The sequence below is a fragment of the Bubalus kerabau genome, chromosome 12 (genome assembly GCF_029407905.1).
Source record: "Bubalus kerabau isolate K-KA32 ecotype Philippines breed swamp buffalo chromosome 12, PCC_UOA_SB_1v2, whole genome shotgun sequence".
In the NCBI taxonomy this organism is placed as follows: Eukaryota; Metazoa; Chordata; class Mammalia; order Artiodactyla; family Bovidae; genus Bubalus; species Bubalus kerabau.
The window spans coordinates 12,106,287-12,124,441 of record NC_073635.1 but is presented as its reverse complement, the minus strand read 5'-3'; the positions used below and the strand labels follow the sequence as shown (position 1 = coordinate 12,124,441).

General features: G+C 44.6%; 1 protein-coding gene, 1 long non-coding RNA gene and 1 pseudogene across 2 annotated transcripts; all 3 read left to right on the top strand.

Moving 5' to 3' along the window:
* The first annotated feature begins 1,470 nt into the window (after nucleotides 1-1,470).
* LOC129624821 (cell division control protein 42 homolog) lies at nucleotides 1,471-3,756 on the top strand (annotated as a pseudogene).
* Nucleotides 3,757-4,562: 806 nt separating this feature from the next.
* LOC129624284 (uncharacterized) lies at nucleotides 4,563-10,223 on the top strand. Its single transcript, XR_008700855.1, has 2 exons — nucleotides 4,563-5,517; nucleotides 9,990-10,223. It is a non-coding gene; the product is annotated as an uncharacterized LOC129624284 (long non-coding RNA).
* A 3,011-nt stretch (nucleotides 10,224-13,234) lies between these two features.
* On the top strand, nucleotides 13,235-17,924 carry LOC129624279 (kelch repeat and BTB domain-containing protein 6). The gene has a single exon (XM_055541946.1). The coding sequence runs from the start codon at nucleotides 13,523-13,525 to the stop codon at nucleotides 15,638-15,640; it is 2,118 nt and encodes a 705-aa protein (XP_055397921.1). The 5' UTR covers nucleotides 13,235-13,522; the 3' UTR covers nucleotides 15,641-17,924.
* The last annotated feature ends 231 nt before the right edge of the window (nucleotides 17,925-18,155 follow it).

Below are 18,155 nucleotides of genomic sequence, written 5' to 3'. Positions count from 1 at the left end.
CTGGGGCACCAGATAAGCATAAGAGCTCCTCTCAGAGATGCTGGCCCACTGGAGCTGAGCAGAGGTAAATCATGAAGATAGCATCACCCTCCAAGATCTCAGGAAAGGTTTAAGGTCAGCCTTAGATGTGCCTTTCATTAGAAGCCTGCCCCTCAGGCAGCAGCTATGATGATTAACTGATAGGCCTCTCCCACAGAAAGACCAAGCTTCTGGGTCTGTTGCCTCTGACCATGCCCCAGGGATGGTAGAGGTTTACGAATTCTTTCTCCTTGATTCCTGTTGTAGGACTCCTGGAGCAGAAACCCCACTGGCCCCAGAACCAGGTGACAGAGGTGTCTTCTAGAAGCAGCCGCAAAAGTCAGGGACCAGACAAAGGTACAGGTTCCTTTTTGGAAGATATTGGTGAGCTGGAGCAAGACAGAGGGAGAAGGCAGATTGCATTCATGGGTCTCCATTCCCCAAGAGCATCTCCATAGGCCCATATAAGTGAGTCAAAGCAGAAGCCCATCTTTTAGGCCAAAACTCCTGAACAAAGAAAACAGGTCTCTTTCTCAGAAAGCCTGGAGAAGCATTTTAGTCAGCTATCGGTGCGGCTCCCTGCCAAGAACTGATTGCTACAGTCCTGTGGGGCCCGAGAATGCAAGTCCTCTCCTTTGGCACTGGCTGGTCTTGGCACACCCTCAACCACTGGGAGCTATTAAAAGTAAAATAGTGCTTGACTCACAAAGGAATGGAGAAACAATGAAGAGCTAGCGCGCAGCTCGAACAATAAAGCTCTCATCTCCTACACAGGCCAGCCCTGCAAGACAGGGACAGGTGACTGCCGCACCTTATGCATAGAAAGCAACACAACGTCAAGCAAAATGAAACAACCCAGAAACGTGTTCCAAACAAAGCAAGATAAAACCTCCAGGAAAAAACCTTAATGAAACAGAGAAACGTAAAGAAATGATAGAGGTCAAAAACACAATGCAAACGGGCGGGTGTGCGTGCTTAATTGCTTCCGTTGTGTCTACCTTTTTGCGACCCCAGCGACTGTAGCCCACCAGGCTCTTCTGTCCATGGGATTCTCCAGGCAAGAATACTGGAGTGGGGTACCATTTCCTCCTCCAGGGGATCTTCCCAACCCAGGGATTGAACCTGCATCTCTTCCATCTCCTGCATTGGCAGACAGGTTCTTAACCCCTAGCGCCATCTGGGAAACCCATATACAAGCAGGGACACTGGACATATGTAGAAGTCCCCCTTTGGGAAATACCAGTGTTCTGGAGTGCCGTAGGGTGGAGATCCACCTACCGGCAGGAGCAAGGTGGTGGGGTTGGGGGGAAGCAAAGATGGCATCCACCGAAAAGAGGAAGAAAGAAAGAAAAGTGGTAGAAATGAAAGAAAAAAAGAGGGAGAGCAGGAAGGTGGCACCTGCCAGCCTCCATCCCCGGAGTTTCCCAGCAGGCCTCTGCCCCTCAGGCCAACATGGTCAAAGCAGCGAAGTCCTTTTCACAAAAAGCCCGGGCCCTTTTCAAAGGGCTGCTTCCGCGCTGGGCCCTGGCACCGGTGGGTCAGCGCACCAGCCCTCAGTTTGCTAGAGCCATGTGTCTCCTGTGTGGTCTGCCCTGCTGGTTTTCAAAATCAGATGTTGTGGGGGCTTGTCTTTCAGGAGCAGGTCTTAAAGGCCGGGGTGTCCAATATGGGGTACAAACCCTTCACTCCTCAGTGAGAAGCTCCAGGTGTTGAGATCCCCCCTTTGCGGGTACCTGCGCTGGGGGTGAGGGGCTTATGGTGAGACTGTGTCTCTGCCTTTCTCACCTGCTTCGTTGTAGCTTTTCTTGTTTACCAGGCGTGAAGGGTTTCTCTGCTGGTTTTTAGGTTTCTTTCAGAGGAAATTGTTCCACATAAATTTGGCGTCTCAAAAAAATGGTAATAATAAAGGGATTTCCCCACTGGTCCAGTGGTTTAAGATTCCACCTTCCAATGCAGGGGGCACTGGTTCAATCCCTGATCAGGGAGTTAAGATCCCCCGTGCCATGCAGTGTGGCCAAACATTAAACTAAGAAGAAATTAAAAAGAAATAAAAATCAATTCAGTGTGTCCTTGGGAAGAGGTGAGGTCAGGATTTTCCTATGTAACCGTGTTGAATTGGAACCTCTACCACTTCTTTTTCGTTCGTTCTTAGATTTTGCTTCTCTCTGCTTACCCATCAGTTGCCCGGTTCCTGCATGCTGTCAACCTTGTCCTTAGAGCCCTTACCATAATATTTAGAGTTGTTTTCAATTCCTGGACTGATAAATTCCAACATTCCTTTCATATCTGGTTCTTATGTCTCATCAAAGTGCGGTTTTTGTGGGCAGAGGAGCTGACGTCATCATCAAGTGTGAAATATTTAAAGCAGACACACAAGCCTTTCAGAAGTGCAGACAATTAACTGTGTTGCTGTGGATGACGGTACTGTTGGCAAAACATGTCTTCTGATATCCTACACAACAAACAAATTTCCATCTGAGTATGTACTGACTGTTTTTGACAGCTATACAGTCAACAGTTATGATCAGCGGACAGCCATATACTCTTGGACGTTTTGATACTGCAGGGCAAGAGGATGATGACGATCTGAGGTACCCACAAACAAATGTAGTTCTAACTTCCATGGTGGCTCAGATGGTAAAGAATCTGCCTGCAATGTGGAAGACCCAGGTTCGATCACTGGGGTCAGGAAGATCCCCTGCAGAAGGGAATGGCTACCCACTGCAGTATTCTTGCCTGGAGAATCCCATGGGCAGAGGAGCCTGGCTGGCTTCAGTCCATGGAGTCACAAAGTGTCGGACACGACTGAGTGACTAACACCTACTTAGATATATTTCTAGTCTGTCTTCCACTGGGCTCTTCATCCTCATTCAAAAATGTGAGAGAAAAATGGGTGTCTGGGACTTCTCTGGTGGTCCAGTGGCTAAGACTCTGTGCTTCCAATGCATGGGGCCTGGGTTCCATCCCTGGTTGGGGGACTAGATCCAGCATGGAGCAATTAAGACCTGGCACAGCCAAATGAATAAATGTTTTTTAAAAAGTGAGTGCCAAAGTTAACTCACCACTCCTTTCTTGCTTGTTAGGACCCAAACTGACCTCAGAGATGACCCCTCTCCTGTTGAGAAACCTGCCAAGAATGAACAGAATCCCATCACCGTAGAGACTGCTGAAAAACTGGCCTGTGTGGCCTGAAGTTTGCTAAGTATGTGGCGTGTTCTGTACTCGCACAGAAAGGCATAAAGAATGTATTTAACGAAACAATTTTGGCTGCCCTGGAGACGCCAGAACCGAAGAACAGCCACAGGTGTGTGCTGCTATCAACGACTCTCCAGGAGTGTTTCTGTATAGCTGGTGTCCGCATGATCCTACAAGCAATGTTTCAATCAAACTAAGGATTACAAATTAAAATTTGTTTGTGCAGTAATAACAAAACTGCACCTACCTGCGTGTACTTATGTGAGACAAGGCCTATAGATATGGCCTCCTTCCCTCTCTCAATGCCAGTGAATTTTGACTAATCATGGATTGTCAGAAAAATGATCAGTGCTAGTTTTTGTTTTGTTATTTCCAAAAAGATTTGTTGCTGTTGCTTTGATTAAAAGCAAGGCATGCTTGTGATGCCTCTGTAACAGACTAACGTGGGTGGTTGAAGGTGTTCCTGAGTTCCACTCGGGAGAGCAATCTAGGCTGTGTGTGCGACTCTCTTCGAGCCCTCCAGGCTCCTCTGTCCATGGAATTCTCCAGGTGTGAATACTGGAGTGGGTTGCCATGCCCTCCTCCAGGGAATCTTCTGACCCGGGGATCAAACTCACATCTCCTGTGTCTCTTGCATTGGTAGGCAGATTCTGTACCACTAGAGCCGCCTGGGAATCTTGGTGTTTTGTTTTTTTTCCTTTTCCTGGGGTGTGAGGCAGGAAGTGTGTATAGGATTTGGTTTTATTTAGTCTTGTGTTTTTAATTCATTAACCATTGGACAGCCCTTAAAGGGAGGAGGACGGACTGAGTCTACATTCTACTTCCTAAATTTAGTTTAGAAAACATGTTCCCCATATGGTACTCTCAGAAAGGAGGACAGTAAATGCCTCATCTAATAATATAATCCTTTAGGGGAATTCCCTGGCAGTCCAGTGGTTAGGACTCGGTGCTTTCACTGCCGTGGGCCCTGGATTCTACCCCCGGTCGGTGAAACTAAGATATATTAATACATACTCTGTGAAAAGTTGCCTTTTCCTTGACCCTTAACCAGGTCCAGTGTTTAATGAAACTTATGAAAGTGGGGAGAACCTGTCTTGCTCCTCCCCTGTTCTAGGATGCACTATATATGTGTCTGTAGCTCTCAAGGAAATTTGTTTGCCATTAGCTGATTTTTTAAGTTACATTCTTTTTTCACTGATAAATGTAGAAAATATTGTGCCTTTTGAAATACACAAAATGGATTGAGTGAAAGTGAAAGTTGCTCAGTCATGTCCAACTCTTTGGAACCCATGGACTCAGTCCTTGGAATTCTCCAGGCCAGAGTACTGGAGTGGGTAGCCTTTCGCTTCTCCAGGGGATCTTTCCAACCCAGGGATCTAACCCAGGTCTCCCACATTGCAGGCGAATTCTTTACCAGCTGAGTCACAAGGGAAGTCCAAATGGATTGAGTATACAATTAAAATACATGTTTTCCCCCGGTCCATAAAAAATGTGGTTTGGCCTTTTAAATTTTTCCTCGATAGCCAGACTTGATATGCTAGTTAAAAGGAACTGCTCTAAATAGGCCTGTAGTAATGTGGTGGCCAGGCGGGGCAGGGGAAGTCCTACTGGTCACGATGAGGTTTCAGCCTTTTAGGTCTCCTAGACTCAACTGTGAACTTCAAGTGTTTTGATTTTTTTTTGTTTAATGTCTTCCTTCCCCTTAGGGTGATATTCCCTGGTGGCTCAGATGGTAGAGTCCCTGCTGCCCTCCCCGCCACCCCCCACCCCAACTCCAGTATTCTCGTCTGGAGAATTCCATGGTAAGAGGAGCCTGGCAGGCTATAGTCCATGGAGTTGCAGAGGAGGACACGACTGAGCGACTTGCACTTCTTTGCCATGGATAGGACTGAGTGGGCTGGAGTTGTGTAGTTCCTTTTTCCCATGTGAAGGCTATGGTTAAGTGGAGTTGGTTATTTCTCCTCCCCTAGGTGAGGCTCTTATAAGACCCCAGCAGACCAGGGTCTGATTTAACTAATTTCTCCTGAGGGCAGGCCTCATTAAGAGAGAGCCCTGGGTTATTTAAGAACAGGTTCCATTTCCCCTCACCCTTCGGAGGTATGAGGGGATTGTTCTCCCATGTTTACTGTGAAAACTCTCAAGCTGTGGGAGTCAGAGGCGCCCCTGCTTTGACTGGATTCTCTGGCGTTTTTTAACTCTACAGTTATCCACGCTGAGCGTCTAGCAATTTAACAATTGTACTTCGAGTCTTCCGACGTCAGCCCTGGTTCCTGCCACGGCCCCTACTCCTGGCTCTGTGCTCGGGTAAGCCAGAAGTCCGTGTTTTCGCCCCTCCAGATTTGGGAGCATGCCCTGTGTCCTCCCTTCCCTCCAGGATCCAAGAAGAGTTGTTGATTTTCAGTCCATTCAGCCTTTTAATTGTTATTAGGACACAGTGGTGACTTCTAGGCTCTTAACTGAGAAAGGGGAATGGTTTTCCTATTTTCCTTTTGCTTGCGGTTCGGAACGTTCTATCAGAACCTAGAAGGGAGGGTTTGGGGGTTTGGGGGAGCATACTTCGCTCTTTTTTTAGTTGCTGGAGAAAATACCGAGCTTCCACCCTCCCAGCTGTGCGTGTGAAGGCGACCCCAGAAGGAATAAGCCTCTGCCTCCTCCCAGGGTGCCTGTTTTGCAGTTTTTTAAACTGTGAAACATAAAGTACATGTTGTGCTCCGTGTAGGTTTGTAGCAGTATTGTTGGTTAGGACCCAGTGTAAGATCTCTTCCATTTGGGTTCAAAATTGGTCTCTGTGTTTCTTTCCAGAAGACTGAATCTCCAATTTGGAGTTCATGTAGGGGCTGTGGTGGGAAAGGAAACCTGTCCTGTTGATGATAAATAAGAGTGTAGTTAATAAAACAGTATTTAAGGATAGATAGTTTTAAAAAAATTTTTTATCAGAGTATAGTTGATTTATAATGTGTTAGTCTCAGATGTATAGCAAAGTGATTTGGTTATACATATATAACTTCAGATTCTTTTCCCATGTAGCTTATTTTCCAAATAGGTTGTGGTAGCATTCTTTGTGCTATACAATAGGTCCTTGTTAGTTATTTATCTATTTTATATATGTGTGTGTGCTTAGTCACTCAGTCGTGTCTGGCCCTTTGCGACCTCGTGGACAGTAGCTCGCCAGGCTCCTCTGTTGATGAAATTTTCCAGGCAAGAATACTGGATTGGTTGCCGTTACCTACACCAGGGAATCTTCCTGACCCAGAGATTGAATCCAAGTCTCTTGTGTCTGCTGCATTGGCAGATTCTTTACCACTAGCATCATCTATGGTACTGTGTATAAATTGATCCTAAGCTTCTAATTTATTCCTCCTTCCTCCCACCTTTCCCCTTTAGTAACCATTAGTTTGTTTTCAAAATCTGTGAGTCAGTTTCTGTTTTGTAAATAAGTTCATTTGTATAATTTTTTACAATTAGATTCCACTTATGAGTGATACCATATTTGTCTTTGTCTTACTTAGTATGATACTTTCCAGGTCCATCTATGTTGCTGCAAATGGCACTATTTCATTCTTTTTTATGGCCGAGTAATATTTTGTTGACTAGATATACTACATCATCTTTATCCATCCTTTGTCAATGGACATTTAGGTGGCTTCCATGTCTTGGCTTTTAAAGATAGTGCGGCAGTGAACATTGGGGTTCATGTATCTTTTTGAATTATGGTTTCCTCTGGATATACACCCAGGAGTGGGATTGCTGGATCATATGGTCACTCTATTTTTAATTTTAAAGGAACTTCCATACTGTTTCCATAGTGCTTGTACCAATTTACACTCCCATTAACAGAGTAGGAGGGTTCTCTTTTCTGCACACCCTCTCCAGTATTTATTGTTTATAGACTTTTGATTCTAGTCATTCTGACCAATGTGAAGTGATATAAGGATAGATACTAGATTAGATCAAATTAGGGTCACCCACTCCAGTATTCTTGCCTGGAAAATCCCATGGACGGAGGAGCCTGGTAGGCTGCAGTCCATGGGGTCGCTAAGAGTCAGACACAACTGAGCGACTTCACTTTCACTTTTCACTTTCATGCACTGGAGAAGGAAATGGCAACCCACTCCAGTGTTCTTGCCTGGAGAGTCCCAGGGATGGGGGAGCCCGGTGGGCTGCCGTCTATGGGGTAGCCCAGAGTCAGACATGACTGAAGCGACTTAGCAGCAGCAGCAGCAGCAAGTTTCAGAAGAGGTAAGAAATCTTCATTGACCTGTGGTATTTTTTCATAATACACAATTATTCATAAGGGAATAGTCAGTGTTGCCTGGAAGGGGAAGGATTTGAGGATCACTAGGACCAAGTGCAAGATTTTGGGTAGGTTGGGTGCCTCAGGTGGTTTGGCTAGTTTGAATTTAAGAGCACAGTTGGTCTGCTTTCTTTTTCTAGAGGATGCAGGGTGGTGGAAGTACTTATTGAATATCCCGAGTAACCTGACTGTTGAAGTGAGTTCCTCTGTCACTAGAGAGGAAGAAAGGAGCCCCCATATATGGAAAATTCTTTCTGGTACCAGCTTAGCTACAGTTGTGGCAGTAGTCGCTTTACAAAAAAAAAAAAAGCTTCTAACCATCCCCCAAAGATATACATGTCCTTCTTTTTTTGTGTATAGAAAGGGAAAAGGGTAATGAGTAACTGAGGGGTCCAGAGGTGGGAGGAGAGGATAGAGTTTGTTAGATTTCAAAACACTGATGTGGAAATCGAGTCCACTGTTTAGTGGATCAGTGTTGTTTTCTCTGTTGTGGCATAGAAGGGAGAGGCAATCACGCAAAAACAAGGGATTGGGCTCAGCAATCGCGACCTAATCCCAGAAACTCCCAGGGTTGTTTTTTGGTCTCAGGGAAGGGGCCTTTTTTCTCTTTAAATTTTTATTGGAGTATAGTTGCTTTACAGTGGCTTCCCTGGTGGCTCAGTGGTAAAGAATCCGCCTGCCAATGAAGGAGACGCTGATTCGATCCCTGGGTGGGGAAGATCCCCTGGAGAAGGAAATGGCAACACCCTTCAGTATTCTTGCCCGGAGAATCCCATGGACACAGGAGCCTGATGGGCTGCAGTCCATGGGGTGGCAAAAGAGTCCGAGACAACTGAATGACTTAACAACACAACAGCATAGCTACTTTACAGCGTTCTGTTAGTTTCTGAAAAATGAATCAATTATATGTATGTCCACTCTTTTTTAGATTTTCCTTCTCACTTATATCACCACAGAGCTATAAAACCATAGCTTTCAACAAAATCAAACCAAGAGATGGCAACACCCCTCCCCCAAACCAAATTCAAATCCTTCCCATGCTACTGTGGACACTTGTCTGGAGTACATGGATCAGGAGCTGGACTCCAGCATAAACCACTTCAGGGACACTGCACTGGGGCTCAGAAAGCCTCAGAACCTGGGTGGAGCAGATGGGGGCCTAGAGATGGATTTCCAGTTCCATTCCAGTAATGGCACCAAAGTGCCATCAAAGACAAAACCCAAACAAAATGGTAAAGAATCTGCCTGCAGTGCAGGAGACCTGGGTTCAGGCTCTGGGTTGGGAAGATTCCCTGGAGAAGGGAATGGCTACCCACTCCAGTATTTGCCTAGAGAATTCCATGGACAGAGGAGCCTGGCAGGGTATGGTCCACAGAGTCACAAAAGAGTTGGACACAAGTGAGCAACTAACACAGTGGCACCAATCTGTCAAAGACAAAAGCCAAACAAGTAAGGAAACTGAGTTTATTCAGACTGTTGCCATTATGGAGAACAGTTTGGATCTAAAATCGGAGTGAGTTTGCCTTAGATTTTTTTTTTTTATAGGGAGGATATAGACAAATTATAGGTAGAGTGGTTTAGTTAGAACTGCTTTAATAACTTGGGGACGTCTTGGTCAGCTGACAAGGAAATGTGTATCTTGGTGTCTAGCTACTTTGGGTTCATTACTTTTTTTTTTGGCTGCACTGTAGGGCTTGTGGGATCTTAGTTCCCCGACCAAGGGTCAAACCCATACCCCAGCGAGCTGAGTCCAGTGGTTAACTGGACCATCAGGGAGTTCCCCGCCCCCATGGGTGGTGCCCTTCTAATCTCAGTTAATCATTAAGACATCATTAAGACAAAGGACTGGGAAACAGAGACCCTGTGTTTGGCTTTGTTGGTAGGTTCAGGCAAAAATGGAAAGGTCTGTGTTTAACCTTCTCACAGGTGCATGAGGGAATCTTCTGTGAGCCTCATGGTAGTCGTGAGAAAGAGTGGACAATGACTCTAACATGAGTCATGTGGGAAAAGATGGTTTACTGTGGTTGCTGTTGAATCACCAAGTCGAGTCCGACTCTTTGTGACCCCCATAGACTGCAGCATGCCAGGCTTCCCTGTCCTTCGCTGTCTTCCAGAGTTTGCTCAAACTCATGTCCACTGAGTCAGTGATGTCATCCAACCATCTCATCTTCTGTCACCCGATTCTCCTGCTGCCCTCAATCTTTCCCAGCACCAGGGTCTTTTCCAATGAGTTGGCTCTTGCTGTAGTTACCTATTTCCAATCACAAAATGGTAGGATGATTTCCAGGGGGTGGGAGAAGTTGAAGATATTTCTTAATTATTAATGTTTTTCTGTGGTACAGGGATTAGGTATAAAGTTCAACACTGTCAGTTTCAAGGTGGATTTTTTTTCATTATCATCTAGTTGTTTTGGTAGTATTTGTTGAAAAGATTGTCCTTTCCCCATTGAATTTGTTGCTGCCAATGCTGCTGGATTTTCCAGGCAAGAATACTGGACTGGGTTGCCATTTCCTTCTTCAATACTGGAATGGACTACCATGCCCTCCTCCAGGGGATCTTGCCAACCCGGGGACTGAACCCAGATCTCCCTCACTGCAGGCAGATTCTTCATCGTCTGAGCCACCAGGAAGCCCTGTTGCAAAGACTTTCCTTTCCCCATTGAATTTGTTGCTGCCAATGCTGTGTTTCTAAAATTAAAACTTCCGTTCCTCAGTTGCATTAACCACACTTCAATTGTTTAAGAGCCACATGTGGCTCATGGCTACGATAATGGATAACACAGAAACAGAACATTTTTATCATCACAGAAAATTTTATTGAATAATGCTGCTATAGGCCATATAGCACAGTGTCTAATAAATATTTTGCTTTTTGCAAAAAGCAATCAAAAGCAAATAACACTGTTAAAGGCATATATGAAAAAGTTAAAACTTGATGACTGAACACAATTTATTTTGAGGATTTTATAGTGAGGAACTCCGGGAGATAGTGAAGGACAGGGAAGCCTGGCATGCTGCAGTCCATGGGGTCGCAAAGAGTCAGATGTGACTGGGCCACTGAGTAACAACAACAATAATGAGGCATGGAGAAGGAAATGGCAACCCACTCCAGCATTCTTGCCTGGGAAATCCCATGGTCTGAAGAGCCTGGTGGGCCACATTCCATGGGGGTTGCAAAAGAGTTGGACACAATTTAGCGACTAAACAACAACATAGTGAGTCAATGTTGACAAATACAAATATAAAAACACTTTTGTAAAGCATACATTAGACCAGACTAATTCAAAGGATGTTTGGGCATGTATGATGCTGAGCTCTTAGGAGCTGGCTCAGTACAAAGTCTCTTTGTTAAATATTTTTATTTAAAATTCTCCTTAATAACTAGAATTCCAGAATCTTTAATTTGGGGATGGTAGAGAAAGGAGCTGTATTGGACTAGTTATGAGCATTGCTATTAAGAGAATTAATGAAAATACTTTAGCAATACTTAGAGCAGGAAACACAGACTTTATGAGACCACCAAAGCATCTATTCATATTCCTGATTTGCATACTTGAGAGAATTCAAACCTAGTGCTCTCTGGCACCACAACTGAACAACCTTGTAGATATTGCTAGATGTTTAAAATATCAGATCCTTCAGAATTTTTTCCAGAGAGGTAAGTTTAAAGGCTGTACACTATAAAACCCAAAACACTGACAATACCAAACGCTAGGGATGATGTGGAACAATAGGCTGCTGCTGCTGCTAAGTCGCTTCAGTCGTGTCCAACTCTGTGCGACCCCATAGATGGCAGCCCACTAGGCTCCTCTGTCCCTGGGATTCTCCAGGCAAGAACACTGGAGTGGGTTGCCATTTCCTTCTCCAATGCATGAAAGTGAAAAGTGAAAGTGAAATCGCTCAGTCGTGCCGGACTCCTAGTGACCCCGTGGACTGCAGCCCACCAGGCTCCTCCGTCCATGGATTCTCCAGGCAAGAGCGCTGGAGTGGGGGCCAGAATGCTCATTAATTGCTGGTGGAATGCAAGACAGTAGAGCCAACACCTTGGGAAACATTTTCACACTTCCTTACAAAGTTAAACACAGCATTAGCGTGTGACCCAGCAGTCACACTCCTTGGTGTATACCAAGATGAGTTGAAAACTTATGTCCATGCAGAAACCAGCATGAGTGTTTATAGAAGTTTTATTCACAATTGCAAAAATTCAAAGCAAACAAAATGCCATTTAGTAGGTGAACGGATAAGTAAACTGGTAAACAATGAAATATTATTCAGAAAAGAAATAACTATCAAGCCATGAAAAGACATTTGAAAAACCCTGCAGGTTTGTTTAAGCTTTTTGGGTTTTGGGTTTTTTTAATAAATAGATTTTAAAATCAGACTTTAAGGTTTATTGGAAAATTGAACAGAAAGCTTTATTAATCTGAATTGAATATTGCTAAGTGAAAGAATATATATTGCAACTGCATGATATTCTGGACAATAAGAACCAGACAATAAGAAAATTAATGGTTCTGAGGGGCTGGGAGGCAAGGACAGTTCAGTTCAGTGGCTCAGTCGTGTCCGACTCTTTGCAACCCCATGAATCGCAGCACGCCAGGCCTCCCTGTCCATCACCAACTCCCGGAGTTCACTCAGACTCACATCCATCGAGTCAGTGATGCCATCCAGCCATCTCATCCTCTGTCGTCCCAGGGAAGCATAAATAGGTTGAACAGAGGATTTTTTTAAGATTGTGAAACTGTTCTGTGTATTATTGGCACGATATAGGTACATGACATTTATGACATACATGTAGGTCCTGCATACATGTACATGACATACATGTTATGATAGATACATGACATACATGACATGCCTGTACAACACAGTAAGTCCTAATATAAACTACACGTTTTAATTAATGATAGATCACTGTAAGTTCATAACTTTTAACAAGGGCATACACTAATGCAAGATGTTGTAAACACGTGTAACTGAGAGGGGGTGGAGTATATGAGAGCTTCCTGTAGCTTTCTGTTGGATTTTCTAGTAAACCTAAAAACTGGTCTTAAAAATCTATTGGTTAAAAGCAAAAACAAAAAAACTTAAAAGGTATCTCTGCAGAAACCTGTAGGGTTTTTCAAATTTCCCCACAGGCTCATGGTCTCAAATGAGAGGGTGCTTCATTCTTCATAAACACTAGAAGAAAAGCTAAAACTCATTAAGCCTTTATATCATGGGTACTGCGTATAAGTACGTTACTCTGCTAATCAACAAATATTTATTCAAAGCAAGGAGAGCCAGCCTATGGGATTTAATGCGTATATCACCTACGCGATTTATGCGTGTATCATCTACGCAATTTAGTTCGATCGACATACAATGCTATGAAGTACCACTGCCATTAACGTTTTTAAAAAACAAGCGGCAGCTCTGAGATAAGCCAGACAACTGATAAATACAACAACAGGCATTTAGTCTGAATTCCAAACCCAAAGTTCGAAACCACAAAACCGAACCGAAGAGAATTAACCATTTCTGACTCCGTCATCCAAAACAATGAACGGGGGACAAATCTCGCGATGCTATTGAAGCTACTACTACTCCCGATATGCAAAGCGGTTTCCGTGCCGCAACCTGTGCCGCAGCAGGTGCCGCAGCCTGTGCCGCAGAGTCCGCGGGGTCCCGGCATGCCTCGAGGCGCGAAAGGCAATCTGGGAGCCGTAGTTCTCCTGGATGCCTAGTGGTGTTGCCAGCGCGGCTGTGGCGGATCGCTCGCTTCCAGCCAGTAGGTCCTCTGAGGGCGAGCTGAGGCGGAGAAAGGGCGTGGAACTGGAACCGGGTGAGTCGGACGCGGTCTACGCGATCGAGGGAGGCGGCACCGCGGCAGAGGGCTGACTCAAATAAATGGACCAGTGCTGCAGTCTCTTCGGAGACACCGCGGTCTTAGCGTCAGCGAGAAGAGGGTGAGGAGGCGCCAGAACCTGGTCCTTGCACCCGTTCTCATCCTTCGCTCCCCGCCGCTCTCTCCACCATGCAGTCCCGGGAAGAATCTTCGCGCTCTCGCCGCATCGCCAGTCCCCGCGGTGGGAAGCGCCCCAAAAGGGTTCACAAACCCACGGTTTCAGCTTTTTTCACGGGCCCGGAGGAGCTGAAGGACACGGGCCATTCTGCAGCCCTGCTGGCCCAGCTCAAGTCCTTCTACGACGCACGGCTGCTCTGCGATGTGACCATCGAGGTGGTCACCCCCGGCAGCGGGCCCGGCACCGGCCGCCTCTTCCCCTGCAACCGTAACGTGCTGGCGGCCGCGTGTCCCTACTTCAAGAGCATGTTCACCGGCGGCATGTACGAGAGCCATCAGACGAACGTGACCATGCACGACGTGGACGCCGAGTCCTTCGAGGTGCTGGTCGATTACTGCTACACCGGTCGCGTGTCCCTGAGTGAATCGAACGTGGAGCGCCTTTATGCAGCCTCTGACATGCTGCAGCTGGAGTACGTGCGGGAAGCCTGTGCCTCCTTCCTAGCCCGCCGCCTTGACCTGGCCAACTGCACGGCCATCTTCAAGTTTGCTGATGCCTTCGGCCATCGCAAGCTGCGGTCGCAGGCGCAGTCCTTTATAGCCCACAACTTCAAGCAGCTCAGCCAGATGAGTCCAATTCGCGAAGAGTCCCTGGCAGATCTGACCCTGGCCCAGCTGCTGACCGTCCTGCGCCTGGACAGTCTCAACATCGAGCACGAGCAGACCGTGTGTCACGTGGCGGTGCAGTGGTTGGAGGCGGCTCCCAAGGAGCGGGGTCCCAGCGCTGCAGAAGTCTTCAAGTGTGTCCGCTGGACCCACTTCACTGACGAAGATCGGGGCTACGTGGAAGAGCTGCTGACCAACACCGTGGTGAAGAAGTACTGTCTGGACCTTGTTGAAGGGGCCCGGCAGATGCGGTATGGTGACACGTTGTGCAAGTCTCTGGTGCCCAAGCCAGAGAGCAGCGGTGGCAGCGGTGGCAGCGGTGCTGTTAGCTGCGGTGGCGGTGGCGGTGGTGGTGGCGGTGGCGGTAGCAGCAGCGTCGTTAGCATTGTTCTTAGTGGCGGCGGAAGCAGCAGCTCCGTTGTGCCCATGTCTGATCATCTACCCCAGAGGTTAGGTGTGTATGCCAAGAAGATGGTGATCTTCTTTGGCCATCCCAGAGATCCCTTTCTGTGCTGTGACCCATACTCGGGGGACATTTACAAAGTGCCATCACCTCTGACCTGCCTTGCTCACACTAGGACTGTGACCACCTTAGCTGTCTGTGTCTCTCCAGACCATGACATTTATCTGGCTGCCCAGCCCAGAAAGGACCTCTGGGTGTATAAACCAGCCCAGAATAGTTGGCAGCAGCTTGCTGACCGCCTGCTCTGCCGGGAGGGCATGGACGTGGCATACCTCAATGGCTATATCTACATCCTGGGTGGTCGGGACCCCATTACCGGCATTAAACTGAAAGAGGTGGAGTGCTACAGTGTCCAGAGAAACCAGTGGGCGCTGGTGGCTCCGCTGCCCCATTCCTTTATTTCCTTTGACTTGATGGTCATTCAGAACTATCTGTATGCTCTCAACAGTAAGCGCATGTTCTGCTTTGATCCCAGCCACAATATGTGGCTGAAGTGCGTTTCTCTGAAGCGCAATGATTTTCAGGAAGCCTGTGTCTTCAATGATGAGATATACTGCATCTGCGACATCCCTGTCATGAAGGTGTACAATCCAGTCAGAGGAGAGTGGAGGCAGATTAATAACATCCCCTTGGTGTCGGAGACGAACAACTACCGGATTATCAATCATGGCCAAAAACTGTTGCTGATCACCTCACGCACCCCGCAGTGGAAGAAGAACCGGGTGACGGTGTATGAATATGATATTAGGGGTGACCAGTGGATTAATATAGGTACCACATTAGGCCTGTTCCAGTTCGATTCTAACTTTTTTTGCCTCTCAGCTCGCGTTTATCCTTCCTGTCTTGAACCCGGTCAGAGTTTTCTCACTGAGGAGGAAGAAGTACCTAGTGAATCCAGCACTGAGTGGGATTTAGGTGGGTTCAGTGAGCTGGATTCTGAATCAGGGAGCTCAAGCTCTTTATCTGATGATGATCTGTGGGTTCAGGTAGCCCCTCAGTGAAATGCACAGGGTCAGCAGAGTGTGTTACAGATAAATTGAAACACTAAGGTATTTTTACTGCTTTGGAAAGTATCTTAAAGAGATACCCTTTCTCTTTGCTGGAAGAAAAAAAAAAGAGTTGATTAATTTCAAGTTTGGCTTAGAAAGGGTATTGTTTGAAATACTAATATAATATTACAGAATTTAAACATCTTTAAAAGGAATCAGCCTATTTAATAATTTACTGTTCTAAAAGTCCAGTGTGGATTTGTTTGGTATGTTTATGTTTGACAATATAAGTTAATTGCAATCAGTAGTCTTCTATGATTAAATCTTACATTGTCTTGTGCCACAAGTGTTTCAACTTGAATTTTAATTTCTACACTAAAAAACTGATTGGATAGGAATTATGAGGGTGGGAAAGCATATATTTTCCTTCAGAGCAGTGTAGTAGATTTCCAAAACTTTAAAGTAGTGGGTTTTTACAAAATGTGTTCTAACAAATATAGTCTGCTAAGTTTTATTTCCGTTTTCTCCTCTTTTGTGGAAAAAAAAATTATATATATGTTTAATGTGACTGAATGGTGATTTCACTTGTTACAATGTATAGAATGGTCATAAACTTACCAAAAGTAAAAACAAAAAAACATGATTCTGTTTGAACAGAAATTTCAGTTTAAATCTGTAACATAACATGTATTTGCAAATAGTGAGCAATTTTCCATCTAAAAAAATTCCATTCTAATAGTGTCACCAATTATCTAAAAATCTTAAAAAAAAAACAAACCTAACTTGCTTTGTAGGTTCATATTTTAAATCTATACGTGACAAATGCTTCATTGAATCAGAGGAATAATCCTTTTTTTCACTGGACATGATTGTGAAAATTTTTATCCGTTGTCTTAAAAAGTTTATGTGATTCTTAAAATATTTTGGCTGTATAGTTTTGGTGTTTCTCTTCGATTTGTCAAGAAGGTGTGATTATTCTTTATTGTTTTGTGAGTGATATTGGTTTTGAAGGTATATACCGGTTAAGAACAGTACTTTATTGAAATCAGTAGTTATTGTGTCTATCAACTCTCAAAATCAAGTGCCAGCAAAGAATTTTCAAACTTTAAGTCGTGTATAGAATTGTTTTGTGTAGCACTGAAAAATTCTGTCCGTTTTGTAAGTCGCTAAATGTTATTATCAGCTTAAAGGTATTTTTCTATTAAAAGTTTACAGTTAAATAACATAAGTGGATGATAGCATTTGGGGCCAGTAGTGAAAGTATATTTCGTCTAAAATATTTCTCTATGCAGTGGTGTACAAGGCTATTTTATTATGGTATTTGTACCTGTCCTGTGTTTCTCTATGAACCCTGCTTCAGTCTTTGTTTCTGTCAACATATGTAAGGGAAAGAAAGTCCAGAAACAGAGAATAAATGACACAAAACTTACATTGTTAAACACAAGAAAATGTAAGTGTTTACCTCTTGAGGTTTTATTGGATATAATTGTCATGATACATACACATGATAAGTGACCAAATGCTTATGATGTATAACTTTTTCTACACGCAGTCAGAATTTCCTCTCTGAATCTTCATTCAGTGACATGCTAATTCCTCTTCTGTTTTTTCTCCAGTGACAGAGTGTTAACATTTCTTATACCCTGGCAGAGAGTACAGAGGAATGCCATTTTTCTGGTAGGGAATGGACTTTTTTATTGAAATACCATAGGATGAAAACAGAAAGAGGAAGACATAAAAGGTATTTTTACAAGTTGTTCTTAGACATTTTAATGGGCTGTTTGAAGATTCTACAAGACATTCCTGTTCAACATTTTTAGTGAAGTAAGATGCTCACTTGTCTAACCAGTACGTGTTCCTTCAGAAGGGCAAACCTGCTTTGAGTTGCTTAAGGCTAAATTTTGTTTCATCTGACATCAGGGTGTTTCTGGGCACTGTCCTTAACACAAAGCTGTTTCTCCATAGGATTATTTTTTGGCCAGCTTTTTCTTTGCCAGTTACTTCCTGTTGATAGCTTTTCCTTTTATCAGGTCGAAATAGAACAGTGATGATCTCAACCAGGTCTTAATTCTGCAGAATTAAGGTTATACAACTGATAAAAAACATGTTTTCCGCTTGTCATTTTCAACCTTTGATTTAAAGCCTAAGCTAAATAGTGGTGATATCTTGGTTTACAAAGAGGTTTTCCTAGGAAGAACTTTGGTTTTGTGCTATATTTGTGAACTAGAGAATAGTTGTTAATCATTATTTTATGGATAAGTGATTTGTATGTGATTAGTTACAATAAAACATACTAGAAACCAGGCTTTTCTGACTTTTCAATTCATTGTTTTCTGCTAAATGTATAAAACCCTTGCTTGTACAGTGAATGGCAACTGCTGCTGCTGCTAAGTCGCTTCAGTCGTGTCTGACTCCGTGTGACCCCATAGACGGCAGCCTACCAGGCTCCCCCGTCCCCGGGATTCGGGATTCTCCAGGCAAGAACACTGGAGTGGGTTGCCATTTCCTTCTCCAATGCATGAAAGTG